This window comes from Dromaius novaehollandiae, chromosome 3 (assembly GCF_036370855.1).
Source record: "Dromaius novaehollandiae isolate bDroNov1 chromosome 3, bDroNov1.hap1, whole genome shotgun sequence".
Lineage (NCBI taxonomy): Eukaryota > Metazoa > Chordata > Aves > Casuariiformes > Dromaiidae > Dromaius > Dromaius novaehollandiae.
The window spans coordinates 121,649,616-121,676,065 of NC_088100.1; the positions used below are offsets into that span (position 1 = coordinate 121,649,616).

At 44.5% G+C, this 26,450-nt stretch overlaps 1 protein-coding gene across 7 annotated transcripts in view; it reads left to right on the plus strand.

The window, feature by feature from the left end:
• The window catches only part of PAK5 (p21 (RAC1) activated kinase 5), a 134,012-nt gene that overhangs the window by 46,373 nt on the left and 61,189 nt on the right, over positions 1–26,450 (plus strand). For 2 of the 7 annotated variants that reach the window (XM_064509999.1, XM_064510000.1), the window contains exon 3: positions 14,463–14,544. The exons of 3 other annotated variants lie outside the window; for them this stretch is intronic. In XM_064509999.1, coding sequence (XP_064366069.1) covers positions 14,472–14,544 — 73 coding nt within the window. In that variant the 5' untranslated portion in view covers positions 14,463–14,471. Of the gene's footprint in view, positions 1–8,736; positions 8,773–12,898; positions 13,358–14,462; positions 14,545–26,450 lie in introns of those variants that run through there. 2 more of the 7 variants (XM_026094691.2, XM_026094695.2) reach the window with 2 other exon arrangements.

Sequence of the window (26,450 nt, forward strand, 5' to 3'; positions counted from 1 at the left end):
CTCGGCAGCCTTCTCCGGTGTCTCGGTGCGTGCCTGCCCTCCTGGGCGTCCCAGCGCGGGCCCGCTCGTTGGGTGTCTGCTGCAGTAGTTGGCGTTTTTGTTTTGAAAGGGAAAATGTTTAGTGGCAAGGAAAACATTTACTAGCGGAAAGCATGCAGGATCCACAATCCCTGGTTGTGTTTATGTTAGCAATTTCAGTAACTTGGCCGTAATAACAATAATTTAAACAGGTGCTGTCGAGTAAGGGACAATTATAGATTGTGGAATTTTACATGTGCCTAATATTCTCCACGAGCTGCAACAGCACCTCATTTTGCTGATATTTATAGTATTATGACTGAGTGGCTCCTTTTGAAGTCAGTGGTGGTGAAACTACATTTAAGCAGTGCAGAATTAGGTCTAGCACCCCGAGCAGCTCCCTTGACGATGGGTAACGATGCCGTAGGCGGTGGCAGCAGCAGTTGTTCCCTTCCTACGCTGATCCCTACGCATCGGCTCTCACCGACAGCCTGATTCACGCACTGCGATCTATGGAGCTGAACAAACGATGGTAGAAAAGCTATGCACTTAGCACCCTTACACAAATTTTCCCAAGCCAGAGGGAAAATCCCCTTTTCTGCCTGCCCTCTGTTTTTGCAGCTGTCATGCATCTTCTTAGATAGTCTGAAAGCCTCGGATTAAGGGATATTTCAAGGTGCCTAAAGAGTCATTTATACTCCTTTGGAAGTTAGGCCCATAAATTGTGTAGGTGTTACTGCAGATTGCCACAGGCTGCGATTTTACTGATGTGATTTTGGGGATTGTGCAGAGTGTTGAGGCCAAATCCAACAGAGCATGTGGAAGCAAGCTCCCATTCCTGCCTGAAATTTTTTAAGCTAAAACAGACTACTTCAGGGCATTCATACACAGAACAGTTCCCTAACATTTTGGTATTATGGTCATCTGGCTAAAACTGTGGTATGCCAAAGATCACCTCTGAGCTCTGCCTCAGTCAGTGACTTCTCTGCCTCTGTTAAACCTGTCTGAGTGGACTCAGTGTGATATAATATGAATTAGTGTCACTGCCATGAAGGGAAGTTACATCTCAGAATGGAGCCTTTGGGGGCTTTTTTTGTTACGCCGACTTCCCCGGATGGAAAGGTCAGCTCTGCCTGCTGTTTGGCTGACAAAATAATGGGTTCTTCGCACACAGACACACAGATCAGGTTAATAATAAAAATCATTATTTTCTTCAGATGAAAATTTGAGGGGAAGAAATGTTTTTGGATTTCATTTAAATTTTCTGTTTGATGTCAAAGCTTATTATTTCAGAATGAAAACTCTAGGCACTTGGTTTCATCTCCGCTAGTCATTTTGGTAACCCAGAAGCTGCATTAATGCTGCACAAGTTAATGAAGCATCCAAATCAAAAGTTAGGCCTAGTTGCAACCAGAGTCCCTCCGCTTTCTGCAGCGTAACCAAGGTCAGAACCAGCCCATTTGTCAACAGTAAGTTTGTGCAGATGTTGCTAAGTGTAAAATATGACGCGCAGAAACTTCACTGGTGATGGCAAATGAGCCAGAAGAGACCTGGCTTGACTGTCAGATTTCAGCTTGAGTTTTCAGCACTTTGTGATTAAGCAGTGCGGATTTCCATGTTTAAACTGAGCCCATTGAATCTGGAACATCTCCAACAGCACAGAGTTGCTGTTTCCATGGAGTCAGCTGTGAAAGCAGATCTTTACTTTAGAGAAAGGAAAAGCATGAGACGAAGCACATGTACTCCAAAGGGGGGAAAGTTCTTCACCAAGTCCTGGCAGAAGTGTACTGATACTGATAAATGTGTGCAGAAAGTGACTCCCCTTTAGCCACTCCTTTATAAATTAATTTCCTGGAAATCAATTGCAAGTTCATTTTTGCAGACAGCCAAGGCACATAGAGGGTTATCCACATGTGCCAGGTGGTTTCTGGTGCTCCAGGAGCCACATACAGAGATGGAAGGTTATTGATCTCAGAAAGGCTTGCTTAAAGGGAAGAGAGAGAGAAAGGCTGAAGGGGTTTAATGGATTTATGAAGCCCTGCTGTTGAGGCAAAGGAGCTGCTGAGATTTGCTGTATGTGTCTAATAAACTTAACTCTGAGCAGTCGGGTTACTTGGAGAAATATCCAAGACAGAACCAGCAGAGGGGACCCAAAGCAGCCGTTGCGCGGTGCAGAGTTAATCATGTTACTGTCACTTTGCCTTGTATAAAACATAGCTGATCAAATCCTCTCCTGTGCCCTGCAAGAACCACTGCGTTGGCTTTCCCCTTTGATATTGAATCAAGTCAAAGCTACTTGATTTATCTCTCTCTTTTTCTTCTGGCCTGTCTTCCCTTACTCAGTTTGCTCTGGTATCCGTCCCCTCGGACGCAGCAAGGGTCCCGGCAATCAGCCTGGCGCACAGAAACCTCTGGGTTGCTTCTTCCCGGCGGTGCCTCGAGGCAATAGCCACTTGTGTCAGGGCTTTTTCTTAAACGCATGGTTCATAGTTAAGCGTAATCGATGTCACGGCAAGTACATGTGAATTCATGCTTTTGCAAGTTACGCAGCACCGTAGCGTTGTGTCGATTCTTCACTTGCGTGATGGGTGGTTGCACCCTGGAAATTTTGTAGAGTTTTTTTTCTAGCGTTTTGTGCTAGGACAAAAAAGCTTGATGATGTTTAGCACTGAAGAGAACACACGTTTATGGCTCTGGTACTAATAATGCTCTTCCTCCTGTTTTCTGATGCAGCAGGATAGATAGTCTTCATATTCAGAGTGCCTTGCCATGAAGATCACTTAGCAAACCACTGAGCAGATAAAGCATGGACTAACAGGAAGGGCATCAGCAGGAAGCAGATGGGTAGCACAGTATGCGGTGTGCCTGGCATTTGTTGTTTTGCTATAGGAAGCTAAGAAATGAGTTACAGCAGGACCAAACAAAGAGAAAAAAAACATTTAAACCCATAAATATTCAGAAGGGCAGAAGAAACAAATGTATTGACCTAAATGACCATTGGTGACTAAAAAGCTTACGGGCAATATATTCAGATCATAGCTGTACCATTAAGAACATGAAAAGATGCAGACTAAATGGGGTTGTGTGACAAAGGAAGAAATGGAGAACTGCTGACTTCCTGAGGAAAATACAAAATAATAGAAATAATTTCTTTCATGGTCCACTCACTCTTTATTGCTCTGTCTACAGAGACCCTTTGCAAACCAGACTTTTTGTAAGTTAATATTTTAACTTGTGCTAAAAATGATTCATGTCTGGTTACCTTCCCCTGAACAGAGTGTTTCATTAGACTAATTCTGTAAATAATTCAGTTTGAATCATCTTAATGCGATGCGTCTCAATGAATTGCAGACTGATTGCAATTTTTTTGTGCATGTTTCTCCAAGCTGAAAGCGAGCTGACCTGTATGTTTTCACTCTTTGTTGCATTCATATAGGAACTTTTGCTGTGCTGGCTATTACTCTTTTTCTCCTAATTCTGATTTTTTTTTTTTTAATAAAAAGAAGAGATTAACTTGAATGGAAGGTTTAATTGACCTCTTTTAAACAAATCTCTTTCCTGGAGAAGCTTGAATTAAAAACCCACTTTTATTAGTGCAATTTAATTGATCATTTTACAGATGAGACACCACCAATGTGCAATGATTGATTAAGCCTTAATTTTTTAGACTTTTGAAAGCTGAGTCTGTAGAGACACAAAATGAATCACACCCGTCCTGAAACCCTTTCATATTAATAAGTAATATTTAGTACTGATTTTAGGCATCAGCTGTTTTCTTTTACATTTGTTTTTGTTTTTATTCTGTATCCTCGTAATCATAATTTGTGTGTATTTCCTACCTGGCCCCTGCAGTGCCTGAATTTGTCTCTTTGCATCTGCATTGCTTTGTTCTGTGTTTATTCATTGCAATGCATGATTACATTAAGGATTTTTTTTTTAATCTGTTACCATGAAAATCTAATCTATTGAGGACATTTCCTGGAACTCTTACTATTTTGCAGGAAATGTGGGGAGTCCAAAGGATGGAGGCAGGAGACTCAGCTGTTGATAACCTGGAGTGACGGCGAGGATAGGGGCAGAGTAATATTTTGAGACGAAGCAGGGTTTAGAGGTCAGTTTAGCGAAGGAGGGAGAAGCCAGCCCGTGCCTGTGCTGGAATTGGGGGCGGATGCAGCATGGGAAGGGCGACGGGATGCACGGAGCAGAGCAGAGCCGCCCTGGAGAGGTGGCCGTGGGGAGCCCAGGCTTCAGCCAGCGGCCAGGAGAGGAGACGGCTGGGAGAGCTTGGAGGGTTATTCTGTGTAAACGAGTAATGGAGAGCAGTGCAGAAAGGGAAGAGGGGCAGCAGCCGGGGTGGGCTTTGGCTGGTAGAAGTAGTGATTTCGGAGCCAGCTTCGGGTCAGCTTGGATTTGGGCAGGAAGATGCCAAAACTGAGAGTCTGGGGAAAAAAACGCGTGATGTAGCAGAACCACGGGGAATCCTATCTCTGCTCTGGAAAGTGAGGATGGAGAAGGAAGGGGCTATCAAGTTCCCTTTGCAAACTCTTCAGGTTTTAAGTATGCTTTTAACCAAGAGAAAAAAACGCCGTTCTCCTCCCCTCGATGTATAATTTCCTTGCTCTGATTATTGCCAAGTGCAGAGAGCATTTGCCTCTGTAAATGTAATGGATGCCAAGGGCACTGGAAAGCTGTCATCAGACAGAAGAGAAAAAGCTTTTCTTATGTTTCCCGGAGCAGAGTTTAACAGAGCATCGCAACTGCTTGCCTTCTGATTATTGCTATTTCATGTGGCATCTTACTCCCCTCTTTCTCTAAATTAGAAAACTATCTATTAATAAGCTGGCATATGAGTAGTGTTTTTGCATGTTAAATAGTGTGATTGATTCATCCCAGTGGGAGTGTACTCTTTCTAGGTTAGAAAGCTGAAAAAAATGCATGTATTGGTAAATACGTTAGACTTTATTTACAAATATTGGCTCTGAGCCTTTCCAAGTCAGAAATTTCTTCCTTTCCTTTTTCTTTCTCTTTTCTGACAAACTTAAACTTTGAATTTTGACTACTGGGTTTGCAGCAAACAGCATGCCGTTCAGCCTTTGTTCAGGTTTACAAAATGTTGATTGAGGGAAATAGTTTAAGTTGCTGAGACTTTGGTTTCCGTTTAGACGTGGGAGATGGTGGCAGCAAAAGGGAGGGAAGCAGACGACCGGCGTGTCGGCCGAGTGGGGTTTTTACAACTGGATATGCTCAGAGCAGTTCCCCAGCTAATTGCATTTTGAGTGACGACTCCACATCTGCTAAAGCATGGTGTGGTAGCAGATCTGAGCTGGCTTTAGAATAGATCAGATGCAAGGAGGAAAGACATCAAGCATGTCTGTTTTGCAAATAGACAATCAATGTTCAGTTGCATGTTATCATCGCTGTAAAACTGTAAAAAAAGGGCTAGGTGCAAACCTTGGTTGTTGTATAAACCAGTGTATCATTAAATCTTTTTTTTTTTTCATTTAACTGTTATTTTTAAAGATTTGTTGCGTTGGTTCTCACTGCAAGGTTTCCTCTAGCCTGTATTATGAAGACAGGAAATACGGAATAAGCTTTCTCAGATGAAGTCAACCCACTCTTCACTATGCCTAGCTGCATATTTGGCGCTTTAAAAAGATAAATCAAAATACTGCATTGACGGATTTTTTTTAAAGGCACCACGGATAGTTTAGGTCCACTTGGCAGCCTCGTCGTAGATGCAGCTTTTCTAGTCCGAGCCGCCCCGAGTGGGGAGGGAGACGCTCCCATGGACTTTGCACTTACTTATTCCTATCACATCTCATATGTGGGAGAACTGAGCCTTTAGCTTTCAGCATCCTAAGAACTGGTTACTTCCAAGGGCAGGCCACAAGTAATAACCGTGTGGGGAGGAGATTATGCTATTTCCATTTAAAATATTCAGCCTATATATAATAAGGAGAATGGTAGTTATAATAACACAGTTCATTACCTTCAGAATAGTAAAGGGAAGTGACTGCAAAAGGTATTATACACTACAGTGTGCTTTGCATAATCTTTTTAAAAGCCTTTCAGGACTTCTTCCTGCTTTTATTATGAAGAAGATGGAAGTAATTTAGCAAAACACGGTTGTCAGTACTGCTGAACTCAAGGCAGCGTGCTGTACCCAGTTGCAGAAGCCGGGGTGGGTGCACGGTGTGTAACTGAAGGCAGAGCGAAGCCCCATTGGATTTAGATTTAGCGCTTTAATGAGTGCTGACAAGCCGAGAGCGTGCCCAGCACGTAAGCAGGCTGGACGGGGAGCTGGGCGCGCAGTGGGTGAACCGCGGAGGACGATGCCGAGGAAGGATGTCTCCTCTTGCTGGTTGTTCCAGCAAGGAGAGAGCTCACTCCTCCGCAGTTCGATCCTAGCTGCTGCCGAGGCACTTGATTTTCATGAGCTTTTGTGTTTGTCGGTGTGTAAACACATGTACATGTATAGCCTTCAGTCTTTTCATTACTCTGTTCTGCAAAAACACATATCTCAAAATGATGATCGTGGACCTTGTTCTGAGGCTGTTGGCCAGCGAAGCGCGTGGCGATGTCCTTTTCGGAGGTGGTCTGGTGCGTGCTTCATGAGTGCTGTGCTCAGGTTTACGGTAGAATGGGAATGTCTGCTGTATTTTGTAAAAGACCTGATAATGATGACGACGATTTTGGCGCTTCTCGTGATGATGTCTGTGAATGCTTTCCGGGCGTTGGGTCTTTACCAGGCAAAAAGTGCTGCGCAGAGAGTTATCTTAAAAAAACTCATTTGCAGTCTTTCCCCATGCAGATATCCCCATGCCTCTGTGGGGTCATGGGTTTAGATGAGCAGACCCAGTGCTCAGAGTTCCCTGATTAGGGTCTAGTAGCGATCACTTGTATCTTCTAAGTTTATTCATTGCTTTCCTGTTGATGTAGTAGCCTGGGGTTTGCTGCTGACTAGCACTGCTGAATTACCTCTTCGTGTCCTACTGTAGCAGCACTGTGTTGCAGGCTGGGAGCGAAGTATGTCTTGGTATGAACTTTATGCAGGCTTCTAGCTGGCATAAAGAATGGGTACGTTCTGCCAGATTTTGTGAGGATTTTGTCCAGGGGAATAATTACCACAGCACTCCTATCGATCATACAGATAATCCATATGGCCTCATTTTGAAATGTGAACTATTTCCTGAAATCAAGGAGTGCTTTCCTTCTTTTCCTGGTGCTAAATGATACCTCCTTTGGACACCAAGTCTTGCATCTTAACGAGAAACACACAGTAACTCGTGGACTTGCCAAAGTTGCAGATGATCCGAAGTGTTTTTCAGCAGCGTTGATTTAGTTGGATATGTCACGTTCGTGAAATCCATGTGCCTCGGAGGCTTATCAAATTCCCCTGAGCCCTCTCTGATCAGCAGGCTACCTTAAAAATGAAACCAGGTTTATTCCAGTCCAGCAAAGAGTAAAGTTTCTGACTACAAGTTGAAAACACGAAAGAAAGCCATAAACATGTTAAAGGCAGGGCTTTCTTTCATGGTGCAGTGTTACCCTTGGTTTTTCTCTTCTGTTTGTTTGGGGAGTTTTCTGGTTGCTCTTAAATATAAATGGTGTTTCAAAGCGTAACTCAAGGATGTTTTTTATTCCCGTGCTAACTTCAGGGACTTTGTGTTGCAGCCTTGCACTTACACTTGCCCAGCATCTCCGAGGACGCGAGTGGCAGACTCTTGAGCCTGCTGGAGAATCAATCTTTTCAGAAAGAAGTGAAGAGCCGTAGCGCATTGATTCTTCATGACCTTTTTTCTCAGAAAGACAGATGAATTGTGTTAGAAAAGTATGTTGTAACATTTTGCACACCACACACCATGAGCATGCCTTGCAGCAGAGGAGGCAGCTGCCCTTCAACAGAATTTTGTCGTTTGGTTTGCCAGCACTTTACAGAGACTGTGTTTATCGTGTTAATGCACATTAATAGCAGCTTCGGGGGTCCTCAAGTCACAGTGACAGAAGATGAAATTGGTAATCAGGTAAATCAGGTGGAAAGTGGCATAGTTGTTGAAAAGGCAACCTCTTCTTTTCGTAATCGTTTGAATAGTCCTTACAAAATTATACGGCCTACCAAATGTTTGGACTAGGTCTAGGCAGTGCCTCCGCTTGTGGCACCAGGTTCTTGGGAAACCTCAACCATCTGATGTGAATAGCTGTCCTGACCTATAGCTATGCTGGCCCAGAGGCAAAGCAGTGCCTACAGGAGACCTACAGAGGGGAGGACAGCCGGCTTTTACTTATGCTTCTGCACCCTATGAAATGTAGACAAGACACAGAGCATGTCCCCAAGGCCTTATGAACCTCTAATCAGAACTACACAGTGCTGACCTATGCAATGCATAAACCACTATCATCTTGGCTTGTAAGCTCTGCAACATGGGTGGTGTTTTGGTTTGCTTTTCCCCATCCAAAGGAAGTTTTCAGTTCGTCTGTAATGCAGCTTCAGTTCAGTTTAGGAACAACCTAACTATTGAAGAATCAGACATCTTGGGTTGACAGCATGCATCAATCTAGGGTCTCTCTCCTGCACAGAACAGGATCCCACTGATTTATGCAGTAACGTTACCTCACATTGCTCTCTCTCCTATGCATCCTTGTGATTCACAGGAGGACAGACAAGACAGATCAGCTTCCAGTGGAAAACTGTTCATTCTCTGTTGCCATGGGCTTTCCACCCAGGGACCTGCTCTGGAGCTCTCTGCACCCCAGGTGCGGTAGGACCTTCCTCCTTGAGTGCATGCCACGGCACACCGCTGTGGGGGCATCTCTGCACACTTCCCTGGGCTAGGTGCTCTCACAAGGACACACGCGTGCGTGCACACAGGAGAATTTGAGAGATTGAATTAGGGAGCAGCTGCCCATTTACCCACAACCTGCTTGAATCTCTTCACCCAAATATCCCTTGTCTGCTGATGGGCGTGGAGCCCCGTTCAGGCACAGCAGCTTCTCCCCATTCCTGTGCCGTTTCTGCTGTCCGTCAGAGCACCTGCGGTCTTTGGTGACAGGAGGTATACTTGGATTTTGCCAATGAATTATTTTACCTGTACACATCCCAGATCGTTACCATCTTTAAAGAAGAGCTCTTAGCCTATTTTAACCTTCAGAATGACACTTGAGGCCTTTGTTAGACAGTGTTCAGATCTGTGTTTAAGGTGCAATATTTGCAACCTAGAGGAGCTAAAGAAAAGCTTTGTGTTAATGGAAGTGGGAGATTCTTGGCTTACATCCTTCCAGTCATGAAGAACTGTGCAGCTCCATCTCCTAAAGCACTGCTGGTTTTAGATAGAAGAAACTATTACCAGTTGTTTGGGAGAGTTTTGCTGAACATTTTTTCAGTGGGCACAGTAATTGAATCATTTGGATATCCAGGAGGATGGTTATGACAAGTTGTTGGAATAAAGAGTTTTAAAACTCAATAAAAAGGATAAAATAGCTTTTCAGTAGTATGCATGGAGCATAGAAGCTAACTTAGAGGGGGATATTATAAAGATTTTATTGTCATTCATTTTCAGTGTCTTGAATAATTTGAGTATCATGGCCATCTTAATAATCATCTTTCTAAAAACTTTATATTGCCCCATGAAGCACACAGTCCGTCATCTTGTCTGAGACTTATCTTGAGCACAGTGGATTTTCAGATCAGCTGAAGCAAAGACTGTCAGGGAATTTATCAAATTATATGCACAAAAATTTGGGGAAAATACTAAGTTGAGATCTTTGTGTTTTAACTTTTTGAAAATAACATTTCAGTTTCACATTTCTTAGTATTTAAGAAAAAGAAATAGTGAAAATGAAGTAGAAGATTTGGTTGAAGAAAATACTTCATTTGACCCTAAATCAAAATTTTGTTTTAGTAAGAAAAAATGCTTTCATTTGAGATTGAGCAACTTCTGCACACTTGTTTCTTAGCTTAGCCAGCAAATTTCACAATCCCTTTTTTTCACATAGTGCTAACCCCGTCCCCACCTCCTTGCATAATTTTGTCTGCTTCTGTACTGCATCCTTTTGCAGTCACTTCCCCTGCCCGTCCTTTGGTTTCCCGGCTGTATGAGCAGCTTTGTTGGAGTATTTCCGTGGTGCAGTGTGGAATGAATGAGATAGTGGACTTGCCGGCCCCTGGAAACAGCGCTGAAGGCAGCCAGAGTCGGCATTTACAGGTTTGCTTTTTTCCCTTTTTCTTTTTTCCTCCTTTTCAGTTGATAGATAATTGATAGTTTTTGCTACTGAGACTTCAAGAAGGACCTGCAGTCCCAGGCTCAGATATGCTAGTTTGCATCTTCCCGATTCATTCTGCCCTGTGCTGTGCAAGCAGCAGCCGTGGGGTACAAAAAGAGGGCGCAGGAGCCTTGCGGGCAGTCGCTGCTGCAGCTGGCATCGTTCCCCGGGCTGGAGCGAGAACTGGGTGCTCTGACCCCATGCACATGTGCCTGCACCGTACTGAAATTCAGTTTTTCAGGATGTGGCTGTCTCCCCAGTCTGGAAGCAGAGGATATCCATGAAACATCAGCACCAGGTGCCCTGCTGGCACTGGCTTTTCATGGGAGACAAGGTGCATCCTCGAGGTGTGGCAGTGCATTCCCCCTTTCTTCCTCAACCTGGCAAGCAGTTTTGGTGCTTCCGTCCGTAACTGTGCCATGCATGGAGCTGAACTTTTGCAAGGAAAAAGCCAGAAAGAATTCCCCTGACTAGAGATTTTTGAAGCAACGACAGGATATTATTTCCTATGAGATAAAGGCAGAGTTCTTCACCTCTGCTCCGGTTCAGCGTCTCCCTCTCTGCAATAAATAAGACTTCTCAGAAAATACAGGGAGAACATTTTGTCTTCTGGCACAGACTGCTTGCTACAGTGTCATATCCTCAGCAAAACAGCCTCGGTTGGAGTATTGCTTGCAAATTTGGTTGGTCTGTGCTGCAGACTCGGGGAGGACTAATGCCACTCTGTTCAATCATGGACATCTCTTCTGAGAATGAGCTGGCATTTTGAGGTAATTCTCTGAACATCTGCAAACCACACCAGCTTGTGCAGGTGGTTATATGGCAACTTCTCTTGGCATTTCCAGATCAAGTTTTCGGGGAGTCATCTCTGCTGGCCGTGTAGTCAGCTTGCTGCCTCTTCTGACAGTGTCCCTATCTTTTTTCCTGAGAGGTTGAAAGTGTCCCTTGGGACCATTTCAGATGAAACACTTTGCCCTGGTGAGGCAAAACATGCTATTCCCAGAAACAGAATATGGATAAGCCCAGCAAAGTGTTTACTGAGTCACATGTAGGCATCTTCCCTCCAAAGGAAGGGATCCGAGCAGCTTTCTGTGTTCCCACCTCACCTCTCAGCAGTGGCCGTCCAGCACGCAGCAACCTGCCCATTTGTTTGAAACCTAACTACAGTCAACAATAATTTTTATTTTAGTCATTTAAAAGGTGTAAAACTGTAAAAAATTTAGAGGAGCATTAATCTTCTCTTTCTTTTTTTGCATTAATCGTCCAGAGATGAAAATGTGTTTTTTACATTCATCTCTGTATAAAATTTGATGTCGCATTATGGTGCTCGTTTGCTGTCTGGCGGCTGGTGTCAGAACTATCACATAGGTTTGAAAGACACAAAATAAATGATCTCAATTTCTCCCTAAAAATGCTTATCTCACAGTTGAATTGAGAACAGGCGAGACCTATCACTTCAAAATTGACATTTGGAGATGTAAAAATACAAAATCTCATTTTAGTTCTAAAAAAGATGATATTGAGGAATTATTCAACTGCAATCATTGACTGTTGGGGATGATGCAAGTGGAAGTGGACTGAGTGGGCACCGCTTTATGAACTTTCAGTGTTCTGCATAAAAAGTTTATGGTAAACTTTATGAGGTAGGTAGATTAAACAAGAAGCTCTAGAAAACCCTTCAAGAGATCAATTCTAATTTTTATTATGGAAACCAAGTATTGCATGACAGCAATTCGATAGATATGATAAGATGAACTGACTCTCAGACCGTTTTTTCGGCACAATCCAGAGTGAGAAAAGGACAAGCAAATATTTAAGAAATAAAAATTTAAAACAGAATATATGCATTTGCAGTTCATGGTAGATCATGCAAACATTTTTCCTTCTGTTACACATTGGAGTGGTACAGAGCAAAACCTGATACTAAGATAGGAAATCCACAGTGATTATAACAGAAGTGATTTTAATCTTCTGTGCATTTGCTGTGTATAAGCTAATCTACAGACAAATTTGTTTGCATTTTTTAAATATTTTTAAATATTGAATAATCCAGTTTTGTTCCACTTCTTGCTAAATAATTACAGGCCAGAATATGTGTTTCATCCTTAAAAATATTCTTCCTGTCAAGGATTTTCTATTAATAATGCCTTAGGAAGTATTTGTTTTTGTCGATCATTTATTGCAAATCAATCCTTATTACAAACATTATGTTAATGGAAAGTGTTTTGCAAAAAAGGATAGAAAACAGCCCATACTGTTCTAAAAGTAAAACAAGGAATAAAGTTTGCAGCAGGCTGTTTTCCTCCTGGAAAGCTGCAAGCGCAGTGTGCGTGGGTAGAACGCACGGCACTGCAAAGCCTTGCGAAGGTGTCAGCGGCTGCCATCAAAACTCGCTTTCGAGAGGGGCTCTGCACGCTAGGCGCTGCGCTCCTTCGAAATTCTGGTCGCTTGTGGCGTTCTTCAGTTTTTCTTGAGAAGAGCCATGTATTAGTGTAAGAAAAAAAGCAGTGTGTCAAGCGTGAGCATACCAGTGGGACTTGTGGCAGGAGCTCGGCTCCACAGCCCCTGTCTCATTAACAGCGGCGTGTTTTGCAGGTCCTATCGCTCGGTGTGTCCTGAGGAATAAATAACGCGTGCCTGTGGAAGCGACCCTGGAGAGGGCCTGGGCTCGGCAGGCACGGGAGACCCGGGGTGAAGCCGTGACGCTTTGGTCCCAGGTTGTGCTTATGTCGTGTGTCCACAGACATCAACCAACAGGATAAACTTTTTGAGACCTAGACACCATTTCACATCTTTTTTTCAAGGAAAAGATATATTTTTTTAATTATTAGAGTACCAGACTGGTAGATGGAGGGCATCTGTGAGGAGCAGTGTGGCCTTGTGATCAGTCTTTCCTGTGAAGTGTGAAACACACCTACCGTGGTGGGTGCAGCCCTTGGACACTGGTCCGTCTGTAGTGCTGTCTCCGCGGCCACCAGCAAGCGCTGGGGAAGGAACTGCGTTTCGGGGGCTTGAAACTAACGCCTTACACGTAGAGGAGTAATTTGGTGGCCTCAGTGCCACATTCACCGTGCTGCAGGTGAGTGACAACCCAGCCATTTCCCTGGAGCTTTTCCAGCTTGCATCACCGAGGATGTGGCCCAAAACGCGGAGAAAGCGCAACCTGGTGCATAATAGATAAGAGCAATTTTCCAAGTGCTTTTCAAACACTTCTCTAATTCTTTGCTCTTGACTGATTTATGATTTCATATCCTGGCAGCTCTTACACTGCAGTCATCTCAGCCTAGAGAAGCATTGAGATTTACTAATATTCAGAATTAAGTAATACGGTTTCAGGAGTCTGGCTTTGATATTTCCTGCAGGCAGAGCAGATGCGTTATCTCTCTGCTCTTCAGATAAATCATCATTTTTATTCTTGACAGTGTTTCCATTTCCTGAATTTTTTTCCTAATTCAAAACATAGTAATAAAGAATAGCTGCTTCAGGGTCCTCAACTACATTCTTTAAAATAAAAATATATATTTTATATATAATAATGTGATAATAATAATAAAAAATAAGGAAACTGTTACAACAGCTTTTAAGTTTCAGAAGGAACTCGAGATTAGGGGTGTCTCACTTTATGAGTGCCTTATTTAATACCCCCTCTCTGTGGGTGTCCTGCATTTCCTAAAAAGTTAACACCATTAAGCTATCTCAAGCCGAGCATCCAGAGGACTATTTGCTTCTGAAAGTCTGGAACCTTTTCATTTGCTAGGAATGGAAATGGTTTGAATTACCTGCAGAGTTTTTCTTTTCCCTTTTAATCTGCCCTGAGCCATCGCAGACTAATTCATTGCAGGAAAATCTCTGTACTTGCTGTGTGTGTGTGCGTGTGTATAAGATAATAGAGAGTGACTGAATACAATACGTGCATTTAAGCTACTCAGTTGAAAATTACTGAGCATTAAAATCCCCTGGGAATCACAAGACTTCTAAATTAGGAAAGCACATGTCAGTCAGTATGTGCAAATGAATCCTTGTACAAGAGTAGCTTTCAATAAGAAGAATGAGTATTGTTCCCTGGAGTACATAAATCCTCATTCGGCCACTCCGTACCAGCTTTTACTATTTCTCTAGAAGCATGCGTTGCCTCTTGTTGTTATTTTTTTCCTGTATCTTGTTCCATTGTGCATTCCTATTAGATATTTCTCATGGGCCAGCTATCAAGAGACACCCTACTGTGCTGTGGTGTGACGAATGAAGGCATTTTCCACCATAAACAAGGTATCGTGTGGTTTAAAAGAAACATTGACAGTGACAAGTCCTGGATGGCTTGTAATTGTTTAAATGTGTTTTTATTATATTGCACAGTGTCATAGTAACTCAGAAAAATTGGCCAATTTGACCTAAGGTTGAACTGAATGCTGTAGGGTGAATGAGGGTTTGGAGGAAGGATGTCATTTATGTGCTTATTGGGTGTGGTTTAGATATCAGTCATTCAGTACATCTTTTTCCATTATTAAAATATGTATTTTAAAACTGTCTAAATGACTTAGGAGAGTGTGTCCAATTTCAAAAAAAAGTTAGGAACCTTGAAAATCCATGGGATTTAGACAAGTAAGTTGAATCCTATTGACCGTTAAGCTTTTCTGTACCTAAAGCTCGTTTGGACAGGCTTTGAAAATAGTATTTCTATACTTTCTTTGAATTAAAATAGATAATGTTAGGCTGGAAAACCGTTGTGGACACAGGTGATTAATTTTTCATCAGTGACATTATGTGTGTGCATAGGAGCTTAGCAGCGTGGTGCAGGATTCTAACATCTGGGGGTGTATTGACTGGCTAAGTCCATTCATTACTGGTATATCGTTTTCGTTGCTACCGTACGGTCACTATTTATAATCATCAGCTTGACTGGTTGTTAGGGTACCCCAGAGCCTTTCTGAGGCTTTATTTTATTGTTCCCGAGCTGAAATACTGAGATAGTAATAAGGGAGTGTACAGGATTAGGAAGGAAACAGCGTAATTAGATGGATGAGCTAACGACCGCCGTCGCCCTTTTGGAGGCAGCAGCCCCCGGCGTTGGCGGGTGGCTCCCGTGCCCCGCGGTGGGGATGGCCTCCACAGACGACGTCCCCCGGGGCAGCAGCTCCTCACCTGCTCGTCTGGCTGCGCGGCACGAGCACCATCGACTCTGCTGCATGCTGGGCTCTGGGAGAAAAGCAGGGTTTGGCTCCACATAAATCCCGTTGTTCTCATGGGGAGGAGGTAGACAGCAAGGCAGAGGGACCATTTGCATCTCCGCATTTGGTTGTCTGCAGAACACAGGCCCTTGAGCATCCTATAGGGATTATGGATACAAATCTGTGTGACAAGTGAGTTAGAGCTGATTGTGTAGAAATAAATGATGGATAACATCTGGGTTTTAGGGAAAATGGGATGCCCAGGAAGCATTTCTTGACCAACTGAAGTCACCTGCAGAGTATCTTATCTGTGAAGTCAAGCCAAATTGCTCTTCTGTCCCAACCCTTATGTTCTGTGTTATTTTGATCTTCGTTCTTTCGTCAGAGTTCCTCATCTGCCTAACACATGGTGGCAAGAGGAGCCAGCTGTTGACATGTCTTCTAGTCCTGGGCCGTTCTGTCCTCTTGCAAATATTTTCCTTCTTTGTGGTCCACTGTCTAGGGGCTGAAGAGCGGCCCCTTCGTCCCTGCTTTTGTTGCAGGCTCCTACTTCTTCCACGTGCTCCCCTCCTGTCTGCCTGGTATCGGTCCCTTTGCGCGCCGTCCGTGCTCTCCCTCCTCTGCAATAGCGAAATGTGAGACGAGGGAGCGACCGAGAGCCCTGCTCGCTGAGCTGCCGGAGGGCTCCTGAGCTATCCGCGGGAATCGTCTGCTTGGAAAATCCTGCATCCTAGGTATGATTTTTTATCAGAAAAACATATCAGCATTTTTTTTAAGGGAAGTAGATGTGCTTCACTCTTGCACCTTTACCAGAAGAGCCTTTCTAAGGTCCCTGTGAGCACCCATAACATCGACGGCGGTGCGGCGTGCAGATGATCACTGCGCAGAGTCTCAGCGACGTGTCAGGCCTGATCTGAAACCCAGTGAGGCTTTTAAGAGCCTTTCCATTAGCTTTATTGGCTTCTCATTCAAACCGCTCTGCTTTCCCAGGAATTGCCTGGGAAATAGAAGTAGAAAATTTGGGATAAATTCCTTTTAAAAATTTACATCTCCAATCAAGACACACATTTTTTGCTAGCGAAAATCATCTTTTGATTCCAGCCAGCAAAAGATCCCCACCAAGAAGCTTAGAGCAATTTTTAAAGGAAGCAAGAAATACGGAACTGTTGTCGTTGCTATTCCTAAATTTAGCAAAATATTTAACGTTCGCCTCACTTATATATGCATATGTGGTTATGTGTGCATGCGGGTACCGTGCAGCAATGCAAAATACTTAGAGTGAGCCAGAATGAGTTTCTTCTGCAGGTTTCCTCCCTGCCCTTATCATGGCCCACAGGCTTGGCTTTCATTCTGTAAAAAAGATGGAAAGAAAGAAAAGAGCAGAAAAGCAGGTAAGCAAGTGGATGAGAGCCGCTGGCCAGAAGGCGAAGCTTGAGATTTAACAGTCGACACCCAGCTCTGCATGTGTTGTGCTAAAATACAGTAGTAAAATACGTTTAATTTAGTATCAAGGTAAGGTTTTTCCTGTCTCCTGTGTCAAAAACGAATTTTTGCTTTCCGTGCTGGTCGGGCGCTGCGTGGCCAGCGATGCCAGGGGACGGCGGCAGGGCTTGCCCTCCTGCGGCTCCCTCGTCCCCACCGTCCCCGCAGCCCTAGCAGGGGCACCTCTTCCTGGCCTGGCCCTGGGAGCGGGTGCACTATCGCACGCTGTGCCTATCCGGATGGACTCCTGAATTTCGACTTTACTGGGTTTTATCCTTGGTCTCCTTTCACGTGCCTCCCCTTGCAGAGGGGAGCTCCACCAGTGGAAGCTAAAGGAGAACTCATGTACCTCTCGCTTACAGAGTATTGCTTAGCGATTTATGCTACCATAAGTCAATAGGCAGACATTAGCTTTCTCCTCAAGATTGAATACTTGCTCTGCTCACATTTATCTAAAAGTACTGGCTATGCAAGCTGGCTTGACACGTTAATTTAATTTGTGCTTCACAACTCATACCCTTTCATTTATGATCAAATATTGGAAAAGGTTACAATTAATCAGCGACCGTGAATGGAAGCTGGCAAAGCTCATGATGTATTACTGCATTTTGTTTGCTCTGTAAGAGAATAGCTGAAGTCCCTGTGCTACAGGAAACTATTATTAGTAATTAACTAATTATCAGAGGAAAGCTACCGGCACTCTTCTCCCATTTTGAAAGCATGCACATTACTTTATGTTTCTAATGATGCACCAGTTCTTAAAAGTGAAATGCTCTTGGTTGCGACCAGGTTTTGGGGTAGAAATGGCTGAGGTGGGGTCTGCGGGCAAGGGGACGCCGTGGGTGTCAGCCGCGCTTTGATTTGAATTGGCCGTGTCCCCCGAACCCGAGGAAACGCAGAAATAGATGCATCCAGCCACGCTCTGTACCAGGTGGCCGTCCTGGTCTTGGGAGAGATGAATATTCAGCGAGCACGAAGCCAATTTTCTGATGTTAATAGCTTGCCCGTTTTGGTGCTGAAAGGGGTTGATGCTGATTACTCAGTAAAAGAACCACAGGGAATCACGGAAGAAGAAATAAAAACGGCCCAACTTAATGCAGTGTACTCTTAATAATTGAAAATGAACTAATTGTTAGTCGTTAAAAGGAAAACGTGTTGCTGGGCTGAGACAGATGATGAAATATGCCCCCCTCCTGGGTGAATATTTACAACCCAGCCACGTGCCTGCGAACCGGAAAGGTTCACATAAGAAATACTCGCAGACTTCCCAGGGCGGCTCGGCATTATTACCAGGTGCTGCTATAGAAGCACAAACGATTTTGTTGGCTTAATAGGACACAGCATTTGACTGCCGAATCACTGTAATAGGAAAAAAAAAAAAACAGGGCATCTATAGCTGGAGTACACAATTGTTAAAAGCACTGTTTTTTGAGGTAAAAATACATGGCTCATGTTATTATTATAGTTATTAGCTTTATAAGGTTAATGTGTATTTTTATATATGTCAAAATTCCACAGTCGTTTGCTCTGGTATTAGTTTGCTGGGTCATTTCAGATGCTAGTTGCTATCGTTAATTCTCATCAGATGCTCTGGAATTCCTTGGTAGTTTTCAAGCTACAAGACAAAATAAACCTTTCTTCTTTCCCTCGTTTTTAATATAAATGAGCAGCTATTAGGAGGGAAAAAAAAGAAGGCTCCCACTTTTTTATCAGGAGCAGGATCTGGCATATGGTCACTCTGTAAGTCAGCCAGAATTAAACAGGTTCTCTTTTCCCATTTGATGGATTTACTATATTATTTTTATTTAGGGTATGAAAAAATATACAGAAAGCCATTAATCTTAGGATTCAAGGTATCCTTTTTTTCCTTTTATTCCAACTACCTCAGATTTTACATGCCGTAAATGCAAAATATGTTGTCTTGGGCTTTGTGCGTAAAACTGGACTTCAGCTCTTCATTTTGTCAGCCCCTCCGAGTATCCCCTGATCTTGCGTAAAGGGGAGAGACAGCCTGCCAAAGCCATGGGATGCAGTCAGAGCACGTGAGACTGGATGGACAGAGCAACCTGTCATCTCTGAACACGAGCCGACGGGAAAAACTCGGGGATAAGAGCCGCACGTGGTTTTAACTTTTTGTAGGACGTGTATCGCTGCAAGTCTTTAACAGTGCCCTAAGCATAACTTTATTGTTCTTTACAGCAGCACGGTGTTGCGTAGAGGCCACGCAAAATGTTGGAGCTTGCACAGGCAGGTATCTCTGTGCGCATTTTGGACATAGGTAGTTTTCAGTGGCCTGAAACAAGTTGGTGAAGGCTGGAGAGTTCCTGTGTTTCTGTTCTAGCAGTGGCACTCGTGCTTTTTGTGTTGTGTCTGTAATGCTGGACTTCTTGCTGTATCCGAACTTGCGGCCAGAGTCTGGTAGATTTTCTGGCCTAAAGGAGGCCTGTCTGCTCCAACCTGAACAGACTCGCCCAACTCCGAGGCTGCATGGGCGTCCGGGAATGGAGATGGGCTGAAAGCGGTGGGACCGAGGGCTGCTCTAAGGGAAGTGTGGGCCACCCCGCAGCAGGCAGGGAGATTTCCCCTGCTCTCAGCAGGGCTGACTGGGGTCCAAGGACCCCGGATTCCTCTGTGGAGGCCTGATCCCTCACCAGAGGTCATGCAGGAAATTTGGACTGATGCGGGAGCCCAATGTGCTTTGGTCTTCAGTGGATCCCCCTGTGAAATATGTTTGTGCATAGAAAGGAGTGAAATGAAAAGGAAGCGTTTATTCTAAGTCTGGCATAGCTCTAATAGCCAGAGTGTGCTGATTAGCATGTAACTCAGTTTATTAGGAACGGCAGTAAGTCAAGGGAAGGATGCGGTGCTCGCTCTTGGTGGTATGCTCTCGGTCTCACCTCTGCTCCGGCAGCAGCTGGAGGGAGCTCTACTGTTGGTGTTCAGCCCGCACCGCTGGAGCTGGCAGCCCTCCTTTCTCCAGCAGAAACTTCAGAACCGCAAAGACTGTGACGTTACGAGACAGCTTTTAAAGAAACTACAGCCTTATGGAAAAGCATTAACCCGTTGGGATGTGCTGTGGCTAAACCTCTAGCGCTTTCGCACTGTGGTAGGAGACCTACGGGCTTCCTGTGCCTCCGTCTGCGTGCTGCCACCCCGAGCACGGTGCAGCGGAGGGGCAGGAGACCCCGATGCCACTCCTTGGGTGCCGGCACGGCGGTAGCCCACGCAAGCACGGGCGCTGCCGAGCCTTGCGGCGGGGACACCCCAGTGCCCTCTGCGGGGACGAGGGGAGGCTGGGCAGGCAGGAGAGCTGCCTTCCTCCCACCCGCGGCCTCCAAAATGTTCCTGCTGGCTGCTGATATCCCGGGGAGAGCCGGGGCCGCGTTCAAGCACCTTTTTCCAAGGTGGTACGCTCCGCCCCGCCGCTGCCGTCCCTCAGCCTCAGAGGGCATCTGCTGCCGCTGCCAGCCCCCAAGTCACAGTAATGGAGGAGACTGTGGAGCTTCAGAAATTAGGTCATTTGAGGGCTCCAAAATATGCAGTGTTTGACATATACAGAGAGAATATGTGCCTTTAAGGGCACTCTCGTAATGCCCCACGCTATACAGATGCCCCCGGGGAGGGGACGACCAGCCCTGCTCAGAAGCCTTCTGCATTGCTGCTTGGGATCTGGAAGCTGGAGCAACCCACTTGCAGCACAGAAGGTCTCATCAGGGAGCCTTTTTTAGGCATTTTCCTCATGCCTGTGCTAATAGCTGGTTCTCTTCGGTGTTATTGGTGCAGCTCTACCGGCTTCCAGGAGCTTGCACCAATCTGACCCGTCACAGATTTTGGCCTGCAGCTCCCGTAGGGAATGAGAGTGTCGTTCTTCTCATATAGGATATCGAATGAGGTAAATTTGGACTTCTTGATTATATCTAGAACAAAGGCCTATGATAGATATGAGATATAGATTATAGGTCACAGATTTATCCTGGTGTTTTCTTCTGCTCCCCCATTTGCTATCAGCACAGCTGGGGGAGGCAGTGTGTTGGGTTTCATGACCATCATCAGAAGGAGAGGCAGTGCTTAAGTTCTGTTTTCTCCATCACTGTTGTGTTTTCCTCCAGTAAACGTCACCTCTATTTTTTCTGGTGTGGCTTCAGTAAAGTCATGGCATATTTATACCTGTAGCAGTAATGCTGCTTTCTCGTAAAGAAAAAGTGTCTTATCTGGGCTATTATGTCATGGTTAGACTGCAGGTTAGAGGAACTCCTCAGCAGAGCAGTTTTAATGCAAACATGACTTTCTTTTCAAACTTTTCCAAGTCGGGAACAGACTTGCTTTTGGTCATATGACATCACACTTACTAACCTCTCTGGTTACTGTAACTGAAGGACTGCCTCCTCCAAAATTTCCATTTATAGACACAAAATGAATGTGCTGATTACTGGTACATTTCAACATAAGGACAAGTGAAGTCCTCCTATAGAAACATCCCACTGTACCCACAGCAGTGAGCTAGTTCAAGACCAATGCTGTTGGTAGTAGATGTTGTTAGGATAGGCTCCACCAGACCCTCTGGTGTTGATTATCCCCTTGTATCCACCACGTATGTGTTGCTGAAATCAGCCAGATTATTCATTAGCAAAGCACATGCAAACAAAGAATAGAGGACAGGTATCCTGGTTGTATTCATCTCAACAGAAATAGTAACAAATTAGGAATATGACAGCTCTCATTTCCTCTCTTTCTGTAGGGGTGAGCACAGGAGGTACCGGACATAAACGCAGCATTTGCCAAGAGAACTGGCTTGTTCATGACTATGTTGGCTGCTCTCAGGAAGAATTAGGTTAACTGTGAGCACTCCGACACGGAGGATAGCAAGAGATCGCCATGCCTTACAGGCAGCCCTGCATAGCTTCCTTGCAGTCACTTTCCTTTGTTAAATGGAGGTGATTGCTTGGCTGTCTGTGGGATGTTTTCCTGTTGTCAAGAACTAATGCTGTGCTCTGCCACAACAGCGAAAGGGTTGCAGTTTTGGGTGGCGGAACATTGATGGGCACCTGGATAAACTTCTTTGGTAATAGGATGCATTTTGTGCTCTTGATAGAAGTTTTGTCATGTTGGCCTTGCACATGTTGTCTCCAGCATCCTGGGTGATTGGGGAGGTTAATCATCTTTGTCTTCGGCAGCTGGCATGTAGTTACCTCTTATTCCCAAAACAGTTTATAGACCTTGGAGAGCTTTTTCACTTATTCACTTGTCCAGAATGTTTTCTACTTCCTCACCTGATTAAATGAGTATCAAGAAGGGTAGGACAAAAAGAATTAATCATCACTCCTTTTTGAGGTTCAGTGCCAACCACCTTGTTGGGGATATATCAGGGACTGAACCAGGGCTCTTAAGAGACAAGCAGGAGGTTTCACTAGCTTGGCTGGCCCCAGCTCACGGTCTCAGATGCATTCCTGAGGCAGCTCTATTTCAGTATTCTGGTCTAAAAAGGAGGGAGGAGTCAAAATTGTTCTTTTGAGAAAATGCGCTTTAAAAAAATTATTTGTGACTAATTCAGAAAATGCATTAAGAGTATGAATTATTCCAATATGACCACATGACTATTGACTGTACAACAGCCGTTGTTTTACACTGGTGCAAATGTGCCTGGGATTTCATAATCATGGAAACAGGGTGCTTCAGATTATCTGAGGAGTTTCTGGGAGTTGCAGCTGTAGCCCTTCTCCTGAAAACCTGTTCTGGACTGTGGTATCCATCCACCCCGTAGCGACTGTTGTCCAGGATCAGTTTGTGTGTAGAGCATGCACAGCTGCAATCTGAGCTTTAGTTGTCACTTAACCTTCTGTTCACAAACCCCAGTTTGAGCATAATATAAATCCAGCAAAACGTTTGCTTCCAGCAAAACAAAAACATGTACATGATGTGTGTTATATAACATTTTGTATCTATGCCTACAGTTGCATAGAAGGCTCTATTCTTTGAGAGAAATCAGGGAAATGAAATTTCCTTAGAATTATTATGTGTATTAATTATAGCAATTTAAAGGAACCAGGGTGAGGAAAAGTCAGTGTTGCCTTTCAGTGAAATGGAGGGACCCTGCTGGCTAGTGAAGTGAAAAGCCAGTACACAGCATTTATTATTCATATCCCTCAGAGCCAGCCAGGCTCTGATCACTTCTGTAACGCCTAGCCGCCGCTCCCGAAGCTGGTGGGAAGGCTGCCCTGCCCAGAGCCGTTCTTATCCGCTGCGAGGGAACGTGGCCATCTTCAGCCAGGTTTCCTCAGCCGTCGGTCACAGCTAGAAGGCCCGCAGGAGCTGTTCTCCAGCCTCAGCAATACGTATCACTTGTGTCTTCACCCCCATGGCTGAGTTGGGTCCTCGCAGGGAAGCAAGTCCGTCCCTCACGATGTGATGTGCCGGTACCTCCGTCTCCCCAGCTCTGGTTGCGTGGTTGATTTAAGCTGATCTAAGCATGAGTTGCAGTCCAAAGGGAAGGCAAGTCCCACTTGCCCATACTTCATACCCGACTCCCTGTTGTGAAAGTGTGGTGTCAGAATCAAGACCAAAATATTCTCCTGAGGAAGCAGAGGTGCTGCACGCTGGTAGCTACCACTGGGCCAGATTTCACATTTACCTCTAGCTGCAGTAGTATTAAAACAAAAAAGAGCAATTTAACAAAAAGCAGTTTGAAACCAAGAGAGAGTAATGTCTTGTTGAATTAATTTGCAGTATATTAAAATAAAATGGTGATGCTGCTGCATTGCCAGCTTGCTTGTTTTTTTTCTAGTGTCTTTTTGGGCTCTGGAGAACTCTAAGCATCTAACAGTTGCATTAGGGCCTACATGCTGTTTTGAAACCATGCAAATACTGGCATTGATTACATAAAGAAGTACATTTCTGGAACCGATGGTCTAAATGTGACTCCAATTCGCCTTATAGATTCAAATCCCAGAGGGTAAATGAAGTCAATCCACTCCTATTGATTTGAAGCCGGCTGTGATTTGCGGAGCCCAACAGATGAATGGCAAATGCCAGCTACTAACAAAACTGCAGGCTCGTCTTGTTCGAGTCTTAAAAATAACCTTTGAACTGAGACCAAACATGAAAACTGGAAACACTTCTGCTCCTGTAATTGGGGTCCTGGTTTCTTAGAGCCTGACTGAGACCAGATCCAGGCTGGTGGCAGCAGGGTGGTTGAGCACTGAGAAACCACGAGGTACTGATGTGCTGTTGAAAAGGAGGGGGGAGAGTGGCTCACAGTGTGGGAACTGGAAGACGGCGCAAGTAGCAAAGTGATAACACCTTTCAGGAAAGGAATGTTAAAAAGATGCCCGAGTTAATAAGAGATGGAGAGAGACGAAAGAACAGCCCGTGTCAGACAGAATAGAGTAACTGGGCAGAGTTCAGAGACGGGGAACAAAACCAGAGAGGTTTAGAAGATAAGACCTGTGAAGAAAGGCAAACAGAAGCAGGTGTGCTCTGCCTGAAGAAACACACACAAGGGAGACAGTCATCTGCAAATACACAGAGGGAAGTTATTAAGCAGTCAGGGATCAATTTCCAAATAATGGGCCTAATCCTTAAATAAACTGATGAATGGAATGAGAATGGAATAAATATCTGATTTTCATCCCATCTCTTACGCAGCAGAAATGTGACCGTCTTTTCTTTTCATCTCCAACAGTTGTACCTCCAGAATCAAAAAGTTAGATTGGCATCTTTACAGCTAAGTGTCTCTTGCGATATACATCCATTTTATAGAGCTGCTGGCCTCCCTGCCCAGCTGTTTCAGTCAGATGCTTCTGTTCTTGCTGCTCTAGGACTTACCAAGTCCCACTTGAAATGACGATGAGATAAAGATGGAGGTCTATTTTAAGACAACAGAAAGCAAACTGACAGGATTTTTCCAGAACAGGAAAGTATTTCATTGAAAAGCAACAGAACCTCTCTCTGTTTCCATGTGGCCAGGAATTTCTCCTTCCCTCAGGCAGCAGGTTTCTGGAGTCCTTAGGAAATGTCAATTCTGAACTTGCCTAGACAAAATCATTAGGCTCTACTTTGCTGTGAGATCGGGCCTGCCAAACCCAAGGGTTAATCCAAATGACAGGTGTATTGGCTATTTCCTATACTGATGTAGTGACCTTCCTCTCTTTCAATATGTAGTTCATTTATCTTTCCCTATGCCTCTGATTTTTCTTTCCTCAGCTGTCTGCTTTTGCCTCCTAAGTGCCATGCAAACACCCCTTGTCGCCTTCATCAGCCAGAGGAAGAAGGCAAATCCAAACATTCATCCTAGGAATGACCAAAATGAGGCTGAACTGTGAAACAATGAAAAGCATCTGAAATTGTCACAAAAGGCATGATAAGAACCAAGCGTGGAGCAAGTTCCCAAACTGACAAGTATTTCTCAGTTTTTCTGACTCAGAACAAATATTTTGCAGACAAAATAATTCAAATTGAGTACCTCTGACCAGCTGCCGGCCGTTGCACACCAGCTAGATGTGCTCTGTGCTGATGTTGGTAAACACGTAGTGCGAATAGCTCCTCCTCCTTTCCACAAGGAAAGGCTCTCCCAGTCCTTGAAGCAAAAACCTAAGTTCAGCTGATCTCTCAGCTTCTAGGAATGGTGCCATGCTGTGACACTGATTGATTGCAAAAACATCCAAGTTCGCAACACAACAAGTAGTTTCTGGAGGATTTTGTTCACTAGAGATACCTACAGTTAAACCCTCCTAGGATGTTAACAGTAGGTTGAGAATAGGTTGAGTAGGTTAAACAGAGATTGAGACTAACCGATCTCCACTCTTGTCAGTACATAATAACTAATATAGTCAACCCAGAAAGCGCTCTGTCTGCTAAGCCAGTGCTCTAAAGGATAGCTTCACTGGGAGGCTAGATCCAACTAGACATCTGCCAGTGAGATGTAAGCTGGGAAGGCCACGCTTCCTTTGCAGGTCTCCTTGCTCAGTGATGCACATGCATCCATGTACTCCAGCAGTCGGTGGTAGAAGGCTGCTCTCTTTGCACAGCCTGCGCAAGGACTGGACAGACTTCCCACACAATACTTGTAGAGCAGAGAAGGTGCTCTCTACTCCTGCCGCCCTTCAAAATGAGCAGGGTTGTTGCTGTAACTAACCCCGGCTGAATTTGCTAGCCAGGAGCTAGCAAGCTGCACCTGCCAAAGGGCATAAAACCAGGTGCTTCACACAAGGCCAATTCTCCCCCACCCAGCAATGCAGTTGCATGTCATCCTTTGCTGTGGGGATGCAGCTCTGTCTAGCTGTTGGTACTCAATGCATGACTTGCTTCTCACAGCAAATCATTTCTCTCCAAAAGACAAGTCGCACCACGTCAATGTAATTATTATATGAGCTGATATCAGGGGTAAGTAGAGCCCTTTACAAAAACAGATGAAAGTACTTAGGACAGGTTAGAATTAGATCCAAGCTCTTTGTCGATTTTGTGTCACTGAGATGGTGTATGAGTAAATCCTCCTTTCGTTTCTGCTAGGTGAAATCTAGATATGAACAA